Here is a 10,651-nt window from a genome sequence, read left to right as displayed (position 1 = left end):
ATTTTTTGATGTTTGGTCCTTATTGTTCACTTTGTCATATTTTGTCCGTTAAGTGAAGGACATTTCCGTTATTTCACTACAACAGAGACCATTTATGAGGTTTTCTCTTATTTAAAAAAAAAGAAAAAATGAAACTTAATATGCAAGGCCCCCCCCCCCCCCCCCCACTCTCTCTAGATCTTTATAAGCATCCTAGAACCCATCATCTGCAAATGAGTTGAACCAATCATCTAGATATCTTCCTCAACATCACTAATACATGGTAACTAAAATCTATTGGCAGATTAAAGGGAAAAAACAATATGAAGAAATAGATTGTCTGATTAACTAAAAAAGGTCTTAACTTGATCATGATGGGTCAAAATCCTAAGAAACTAGATGCCGTTTCCTCTGAGATTCAATTCAAATTCTTAAAAACCCAATGTCGTTTTTGATCTTACCGGTGATTTACTTCGCCGTCGTCATCAATCTCATTAGATCTCTCTTGCAATATTCATTATCGTCATCAATCTCATTGGATCTCTCTCACAAATCTTTAAAACCCAACTCATGGGGGGAAATCGCTTTGGAGAAACGTGCAGTGGCGGATCTAGCCCGGAAGTTGAGTGGGTGCATAGTTGACCGTTGACCAATTGAAATTAATAATAATATTTTTTTTACGAAGAAGTAGAATAACATTAAAACCTTCAACTAAATGTCATTTTACAGTTGAAATCTACGAGGACACATAGCTAAGAAACGTTTGATAATATTTTCATTTGTAATCTTTGAAAATTCTTTTCTTTCAACCGCACAAATGACACAATCATTAAGAAAATCATCTGAAATCCGATTCCGCAAATCCAACTTTACAAGCTTCATCGTAGAAAAACATCTCTCCACCGTTGCGGTTGCAACTGGCAAAACCAATGACAATTTCACTAAACGATAAATCAAAGGAAAGAACTGATGCATCTTGGTTTCCACCATCACTTTAGCAAGGTTGGATATGTTCTTCAAAGTTGCAAATCTTCCATCTTGTTGCATATGATTGGGGTAAACTGAAAGTTCATTTAGAATATCCAACCTATCTTTATAGCTAAAATCATGTGGATAGAAATCGATCAACTTCCGTAACTTTGATGGGTCAAAGTCACAAAATGAATCATGTGGATTCAAACCCGTCATACAGATAAGCAATTCGAAGCTTACTTCATTAAAACGATCACCGAACTCTTGAATTTGCATATCCAAAACCATGTTAAAACAAAACAACTCATAATAACGATGATTCGAGATATCCAACATGTATCTCCGACTCTAGTAAGAGAAAGTTCTTGGTTTAATCCACTTCCAGTTTCAATTTCACCACGTCTGATGGATTCTTCTAATTTATCATTTTGACTTTCGCGCATCATATATGTACGTTACAAGAAGCACACACAACATTCATTAGAACAGATACCATATCAAAAAAGACTCCAACATCGTGATGTTTTTTTTGCAATGACTAGCTGAAGTTGGTGAGCAAAGCAATAAACATAATATGCAGACGTATTTTCTCCCATTATTAAATATTTTAAACCATTAAAGTTTCCACTCATATTACTTGCTCCATCATACCCTTGACCCTTGATCTTCGTCAAACTCAATCCATATTCAGAAAATAAAGAGTCAATAGCAGATTTTAAAGACAATGCAGATGTATCATTCACATGAACAAGACCAATAAACCGTTCTTTAACAATCCCACATGTAACATATCGTAAAACCACTGCCATTTGCTCATTTTTAGATATATTGCTGGACTCGTCAACTAATAAAGCAAAAACATCATCACCAATTTCTTCAAAAATTGATTTAAGTACTTCTTGTGCAAAACAACGAGCATTGTCTTTTTGAATACATGGAGCCACCATTTGATTGTTCCTCGGAGCATTTTGTAACATAACTTTCCATACACTCTCATTTTGATCCCGAACCAAATTCAATACTTCTAAAAATTTCCTCTAAAAAGAGACATTTCAGACTCATCGTGACCACGAAAAGGCAATGCACAATTTAATAAACATCTAGAAGTATCAATGGAAGCATTTAATCGGATTTGATGTTCATTCCTTATAGCATCATATTGTTTATGAAGAGCAGTGGCAATAGATTGATTTTGTCTCATCAAATCTTCACATTTTTTAAGTGCTATGGAATGGGAACTAGTGAAATTGCCTTCATGAGTTTTAAGTCTTTCCGGTTTATTCCAACAGCTAAAACCTTCTGTTACAAAAGCATCACCGCCGCCACTTTTACTTGTCACATCTTTAATGAAGTAACAACACAAACAAAAGGCTTCATTTGTTTTTCTACTATACTCCAACCATTTACTATATTGACGATGATCAAACCAAGCCAGATTGAAACGCCTTGTCCTACCTCCTATCTTTTTTGTTGGAAATGTATGATCACGTGGTTGACAAGGTCCTCTAATCAAATATTTTCACCTTATTTCATCTCTTTGATTAAGGTGATAATCTGAAAAAAATTCTATCACATGGATCCCAAGGTGTTTCACTCAAATCAATTTCAACCGGCACTGATGGAATAGAGCTAGATTGAGGAATTTCATTGGAAGCAATCCCGGATGAAGATGCATCATCGATTGAAATCTGTCTTTAGATATCTTTCCATTTATCAGTTAATAGAAATTAACAATTTATAATTTATTGATATAATAAAACTCAATTGGCAATCTACTATATTTAACTATGAAACGAATCAAATTCATAATGCATACAGGGACATACAGGGGACAAACGAACGAAACTATATATTATTTAAGTTTTTTTTCTTGCTAACAATAACAAAACAAGTTATGGATCCACCCACTAATCCCAAAACAAAAATTAAAAATTTCCAATTACACTCACTATCGGCATTGTTTGAATTTACCCACAAAAATCCAAAATTTCACAATACAACCAAATATTAACTGATTTCAATAAAAAAAAAATAAGAGTAACAATTCCACAAACCAACATAGAAGCTTTTAAACCAACGGAAATCAATTTCCTCTAATAAAATCAAAGTATATTTAAAGGTAGTGATTTACCGAGCTAGAAAGAGAGAGAGAACAAGGGAAGCGAAGGTCGGAGGTCGGAGGCACACTCAAGTAGTCGACATCTGACTCTGGCGACAATATCCTTTCTGATCTCCGGCAGAGTCAGAATCTGATTTGGTGGAGGCTGTGTGTGGCTAGGTTAAAAAGAAAGAAGACGATAAATTAAAAAAATGAAGAAGGAAACGTGGTTTGGGTATTCAATGGAAGTAGTGGGTGCCATCTAAAGTCAAAGGGGGGGGGGGGACCACCTTTGTCACACCCCAAAACCAACAACGGCGGAAACGTTCTGGGGCGGAGGACGTCATGTAATGTATCACAACAATGTAAAGTAGTAAACAAGCAACAACATCGTCCATTGCATTAATAGTATAATTTTAATTAAAAGTGTGTTCTTTCATAGTAATAAACAACATAATGAATAATCAAAATAAAAGACGAGTCTTGACTGCTCCATCTTCACAAAACCTGGTCGTCGTACCTGTCTATTTGTGACCTGAGAATACAAGTTATTTTGAAAGCGAGTATCAACAATAAAGCTGGTGAATTCATAAGTATTTATGTGTCTTTGACTTGTAAAAAACTGTAAAGGAAAGACTTGTAAACGTTTGAAAAAAAGTTTGTATAAGTACAAAAATGTTTGTAAGTAATTGTAAACGTTTGAAAACCCTAGAAAATCCCATATTTCCTACTAGTATAAAAAGTAGTCTTCTACTAAGACCTAACTGTTTTGAAAGTAGCCTTCTACCAAGACCCGACTGTTTTGAAAGTTTGAACCTCTACTTAAGTGAAGGTTTTTCCTTGTACAACTATTATTATTCAAATCTAATCTACCTCATCGATTATGTGAATATGACACAAAGTAAAGGTAATAATAATATATTAACTGGAATTGTATCCTTTTGTACTTGTCGTATGTAAAGTGTAAGTACTGTAGTATTTGTAATAAGTGACTACTATTGTACTAATTGCCTTAATTGAGTATTAAGGTATAATGTGATGGCTAGATCCCATACTAAACGCTCCCCTATCAAGAGATTCTGAGAACCAAATGTGACCCCTGCAATGATCGCAAGCCGTGAACATCCACATTATTATGATCATGTATACCCAATATAACTATCGCCTTTTGTTTAGAACAATGCGTTAGTGATTCATTGGTATAGTTAGATCCTGTAATTGTTCCATGCTATAGCACCTTGTCGTGTATTGTATCTTCCTCCGTGTTTCTCTTTATTGTGTGTTCTCTTATGTTATCGTGTATTGTATCTCTATAACGTATGTATTGTATTAGTATTACATTAATTGTACTTTTGTAATTGTATCTCTTTATATAGTATGTATTGTATTTAGTATAGACTCATGAATGAACTGACTCTTGTGTGATTCCTTGTACTTAGAATAGTAAGTAGTATCTCCTAACTATACCTATTATAGCTACTAGTAATGTACGTATATAACCGAAGTATGCCTTTGCTACCCAAAGGTACTGAACTGACTAATGGAACTTTTTTGTCTATATATGTATACATGATATATAACTAATATTTAGACGACATTCGAACGAATAACCGATACCCTAAGGCCACATCCCAACGAGGAAAAGGAAATAAAGTGAGCTAGCCGTCCTAAGTCCTTTAAACATTACTTATATAACTATACATATATGGGCACGCATTTGACAATATAAAAGTATAAAAGAAGTTTTGTAAAACCTTTGAAAGATTTAATAACTAAGAAATGATGACTTGATGTCAGTTTGTAAAAAAATTTGAAAACAATTTGTTTGATAAGAACAATTTTAAGCATAAGAAAACCTTTGTTTGAAACACAATTGTAACCGAGTTTGAAAGGAAACATATAGTATGTAAGACAATTTGATAAAGAGTTTTAACATGTAAAAACGTTTGAGAAAGTTATTTGAAGTAATCTGTTTCCTAAAATAGCTAAAACTGTAGTAAATCCATTTGAATGCTAGTTATTAATCACATGTGATTGATGTACTAACTAGCATGATTCAACTTGTATTCCCCTCATAAAAGCATTTATAAACATTTAGAAACATTTAAAGGTTAATTAAGGGGTATGAACTCACCTGCAGTGAGTGGATCGTATGGAAGTGTCGGACAAGTGCCTGGTGTCAAGTGAAGACTTAAACACACACAATGATCCTAATAACATATAAAGACATATGTATATATCCAATTAGTGATTATAGCACTATTTAGACAAGTTAAGACATCCTAAGACATGCTAAACACTTGATTTAAGTGTTATAAGTCCTAAGGATTGCATCTAAGGGTTGTAGGACTTGGGTTTTAAGTTTAGGGTCTAAAGGTAAACTCCTTATGAGTTTACGACTTTGGGACCAACTCCCTTGGAGTTTACGGTTTTAAACTCATGAGTTTACAGTCGTAAACTCATGTTACTTCTACCATTTTGTGTGTTCAAGCCTATAAGTCATAAAGAAACATTCCTACTTCATGTCTAAGCCTTTGGAAGTGATTGTGGGCATCATTTCACTCCTTTATGGAGTTTACGGCCCATGGACCATTTCTCCATGTGATTACGACCGTAAACTCTAATGGTTCATGGTCTTTTGATGATTTAAGGTCCTAAGTACATCAAGGATATGATCTAGACTAGTATCCATGGCTTGGTAAGGGACTAGGGTGCATTTAACCTCACTCAGAAGGGTTTACGTCCCAAGAACATCCCTTGGCCGTAAACACCTTTGATCATATGGTTCTTGGTGTTTTCTAAGTCCTAAACATGTTAAACCTAGTGTACAACGATTTAGAACAAGAGTACTTACGATCTAGGAGCTTGAATGGTCGGTTTTGGCCAAGAACACTAGTGTGTGTTCTTGGTGAAACTTGAAGATCTACAAAATGGAATGATTTTACGGATGAAATCATGTAAGATCACTAGTTCATGTAAGATATCAACTAGTTAAGACAAGAAGCTTACGAGTTTTGAAGATCAGGGACGAAGATCGGGATGGTACTTGAGAGGATTTCATCCAAGGAAGTGAAAGAATGGAACAAATGGCCAAAATATCAACATATAGGAGGATTTTACGGCCCACATGGAGTTTACGGCCGTAAACTCCCATGTGTTGGCCGTGAACTCCTTGTAAAGGGGATTTAGACTTGTTCTTTGTGCTATATCTTCAGCAGATAAACCCCGACACTTATCCCGTAAGCGTACAAGGCTCAGAATGCTCAAATAAACTCCAAATTGTGCTAAATGATAGCACGAATGAGTTTGACTTTCAATGAAGTGTTTGAATGAACAGAATAGAAAATTTCAGGTTGTCACAACCTTTAAAAAATTATTGAAAAATATAAATTAAGTGGGGTCCACACACCCCACTCCTTCTACATTGCCTCCGCCATTGGAAAAGTGTCAAATCATCCGCTAGGATCCGGTCAAGAAACAGGTTCTCCGCTTTAGTTATTGGAGCAGCCAAATTTTTCGAAAACCATGTCAGCGTCGCCTTGGAATGTCGTGGGTCTGACATTTTATGTCCATAGCAACATCGTTGGTTCTGTTAATCTGTGAAAGTGCAAATCCAAAAGTCAAGATGTCAGAATAAACCCTGTGAATCCATTTCAATTCAACAGGCAACAATCGTTTGGACATCATCAAGTCGAGGAGGATCTCTTTTTAAATCTGTTGTCGACGACGGAATAAAGAGGAATAAGTGTTACCGTGTTTGGATCCAAGGAGCTGTTACCAATGAGTTTGTTAAAGGTGTTACCGATTTCTTGTTAAAGTGGTTGTCTTCTCTGCCGTATTTCTTGTTAAAGTTGTTACCAATGAGTTTGACGGTGGTGTTTTCCGAGATCAGCATAACAAAGGCGGTGGAAGGAGGTTATCTATATGATAATTTGTCTATATAAGGTGTATATGTTTTAATGGTGGAAATAGGTTATTCATCTTCCTTTACATCTTCTTAAAAATGCTAGCTTATAGATTTTTGTTGCATGGGATTTGCTTGAGAAAAAGTAATGTGAAACAAAGTTGAATGATTATTATATGTTTGTTTGAATGGTTTTAGGGGTGGGGGTATGCGGGAGAGAGAGAGAGAGAGAGAGAGAGAGAGAGAGAGAGAGAGAGAGAGAGAGAGAGAGAGAGAGATGGGATGGGACCCCTTGCATATGAAATTTCATTTTTTTCACTTTTCTTCTTTAAAATAAGAGAAAACCTCATAAATTGTCCCTATAATAGTGAAATTGTTACAACCAAAGAAAACACGTCACCGACCGCCATTAGGAATTAGCTAAGACAAATAAATGTAATAAGGCAGCAATGTAATACTGCATTATATTGATAAATATATTCAAATACACCCTTACATATATGAATAATGCGACGAAGAGGCTCAAAAATAGGTGCGTGAAAAGTCGTGTCACCTTAGAGACATGTTAAAATATTCGGGAGGTACTCGGCAACGTGATTCCAAAAATATAAACTTCCTAAAAATTTGACTTCGTATGAAGAACTTATGGTTTTTACTAGAAATAAAAATCAACCGCGTAAATAATTTTATGACGTAAAAATAGTACAAATGGATCGGTTAAGTTTTGGCTAATGTCACAAAAAGGAAAGTCATAGGACTCCTTAATATAAGAATTTTGAGATGAAAAATATCAAGATTGGAGCATGCACGGGGAAGTTATAATTTTTATAAAAATCATTTATGGATGCCCCCGTTAGGCCAAAACATGAAAGTTAAAAGTTGTGAAAATAGCCTAAAGGAAAGTTGTAGTGTTAGCCGAGAGCATTGTGTGGGTATAAAGAGGGTAAAGAATGAAGCTTGTATGCAAGAGATATGAAATTTTCAAAAACATTTATGTGGGAGTGCTATACGCAGCATGCACACTGATGCATGATTCACTAAGATTGTCAATGACGTGGCCCAACGAGAGAGTGACACGTGGCAACGCCCAGTTGGAGCCACGATGCACTTTACGCAACATGCACACTAAAAGGCACGACGCGCGGTCAAAAACCTTGCTATAAATAGAAGTGTTTGTAGACCCACTTCTGTACACCTCTCTCAAAGCCTCTCACTCCCTCTGTTCGATGCGCTTCACTTCACAAGAGGTCTCCGAGCTCACGAGTCTCGAAGCTACCCTATTACCGCGATTCATACTACTAGGGTGAGTTCACGACCCTACTTTTACAAGTTTTTAAAAGTTTTACGAGGTGGGAATACATGTTATAATACTACATTACCGATTTAAAAAAATATTATTATTTGTAATATATATGTAGTTTATAAAATGCATGAAACGTTAGGATGATATTATGCCTGGTAATTACTGTGTTAATGTTTTAGGAATAATATTATACCTAGTCGTTATGCAACACAAACCATAGAATGATATTATACCTAGTAGAAATTCTGCCCAAAACTATACAATAATATTATAACAAGTCGTTATACTGACAGATGCTCTAGGGTAACATAGTGATAACTAAAAGGTTATCAACTTAACACAATAGGTTATCAACCTCAGCTCGTGTGCTAGTGATAACTAAAAGGTTTATTCTTGATTGACTCCTAAAACTCTTCAAGATCGTTAAGACTCCTACTGACTTCTTGACATATAAGTTTCACTCTTAAAAAACATTCATTGACGAGCAACATCAAATATTCAAAAGTTAGTGTGGATTCTAGACAAGAAACACTTCATGGAATTGGCCTTAGTTCATCCTTTGTTTTAACCAAAATATCACAACTTCTAATTCCAAATGTGCTAGAGTAAGAAAACATTATTACTCCAAATTTTATGAGGTGTTATAAACCTACTTAGTATGAAATAAGTTTCAAGATACGATGTGTAGTAACTAGAGTATGACTCTAAAACTTGATTAGAAGACGAAGTGTGACTCATCTCTTGATTGAACCATTTCAACAATATATGATTCCTCTACTTAGTCAAACAATTGCACTAATATCTCCTTTGAGGATGAATTGTGATATAGTTCCACAATCATTAATATGATCACAAAACACGATACTAAAGTATTCTCCTTTCCTTTCAGATTGGAGAAACTTTTATCTTTCTACCTAATAGATTCTTCTATTCGTTCTGTTACTCTATGAATCTTTTCAAAGTATCAGAATCATGCTTAATCTTATAAACACAACCATGTTGACTGAAGCATCAGTAAATCATGACAAATAAACTTATCGTGATGTGTGGTGGATCTGAATAGTCCATATCAACAGTACTAGATCCATTTGTCCTTCATTTTGACTCACATAAACATGTGATCAATGAAATGGTCATAATTTTCCAAAGATCAAGATTCTCATGCATCACACAATTCGAATTGCATGACTCCAAGTTTCTTTCAAATTGGAACTTGGGTGATCAGAATTCCTTTTCACTTAGTTAATTATGACAATACCACAAACGATATAACAAGAATCAAAGCCATAATTAATATTGCTAATAATAGAAATGTAACCAGCAATTTTCATAAATGCCATTGCAAGGAAATATAAACTAGATAAATCAAAAACTCGCTTTTATTGATAATAAGCAGAAAACTTTTGTCCTTACAATGCCAAAATATGAAAACAATGTTTCTAGACATTTCCTAAGTAGTCTATTAAATTATCATAACTCCTAAGTAGCAGCTCCAAATTCTGATCATCGAACATGTGACTGAAATCCATCTCTCATGATTAGAATTAGCTCACTCTCCCTAAACTTCCTTCGTTCTCTTAGATCCTACAATACCATCAGAATGTGATCATCACATCATATATTAAGAATCTATGAATATGAACTTGTTAAGATAATGGAGTTAGATAATGGATGCACTCGAAGTAGAGTCATATGACCTGACTTTATCATCTCTAAGATCTTTCAGGTAGTCTGGGCAGCTTCGCAACCAATTCCCCTCCAATTGGCAATAGAAACATATAAAATTTTTAGGATTAACACATGGAACTATCTCAGAACCGACATTTATCTTTACCATACGATCAAACAGTTTGACCATGGCCGATCCCTTTCCATTGGGAAGAGAAATCTGTTCTGGACTACCATTGTCACCATTATCAATGTACATGGAAATTTTGGACTCGGATCCTTCAAAAACTTTTGCTTCACTTGTGCTCTTAAGCATTTTTGCTCCAGCAACAATCAACATATGTGTCAGTTCTATTGGGGGCACGTCGTGGTCGCTCATATAAAAGTTCTCAACGAACTGACTATATGACTTAGGAAGCGAAAGTAGAACCAAATCAATGGCCTGCTCCCTTGGGAAAACGACACCCATTCTCTCCAATTTGTCAATGCATGATTTCATTTCCAGAACATGCGTACATACAGGATTTCCATCTTGATGCTTGCATGCCAATAGGGATTGAGTAGTTTCATATCTTTCAACTTGTGACATGAGGAGAGTCACTAGAGGAGGATGATGAGGTAGAATTGGAGAAGCATGACATCCAGTTCCATCATTGCTAGAAGAAAGGAACATAATTTCACCTTGATCAGAATGTGGAAGGTGATCTTCAAAAAGTAGAGGAAAAAC

General features: G+C 35.2%; 1 protein-coding gene across 1 annotated transcript; it reads right to left on the bottom strand.

Annotated features, from left to right (window-relative positions):
• Positions 1-702: 702 nt before the first annotated feature.
• On the bottom strand, positions 703-1,898 carry LOC145064169 (uncharacterized). Its single transcript, XM_079011674.1, has 2 exons — positions 1,589-1,898; positions 703-1,214 (listed from the first exon to the last, which is right to left on the bottom strand). The coding sequence occupies exons 1-2, from the start codon at positions 1,896-1,898 to the stop codon at positions 703-705; spliced, it is 822 nt and encodes a 273-aa protein (XP_078867800.1).
• Between the last annotated feature and the right edge of the window lie 8,753 nt (positions 1,899-10,651).

This window comes from Lactuca serriola, chromosome 7 (genome assembly GCF_051521515.1).
Source record: "Lactuca serriola cultivar US96UC23 chromosome 7, Lser_US96UC23_V15, whole genome shotgun sequence".
In the NCBI taxonomy this organism is placed as follows: domain Eukaryota; kingdom Viridiplantae; phylum Streptophyta; class Magnoliopsida; order Asterales; family Asteraceae; genus Lactuca; species Lactuca serriola.
The sequence above is the reverse complement of the archived record's forward strand: the minus strand, read 5'-3'. Positions and strand labels throughout refer to the sequence as shown.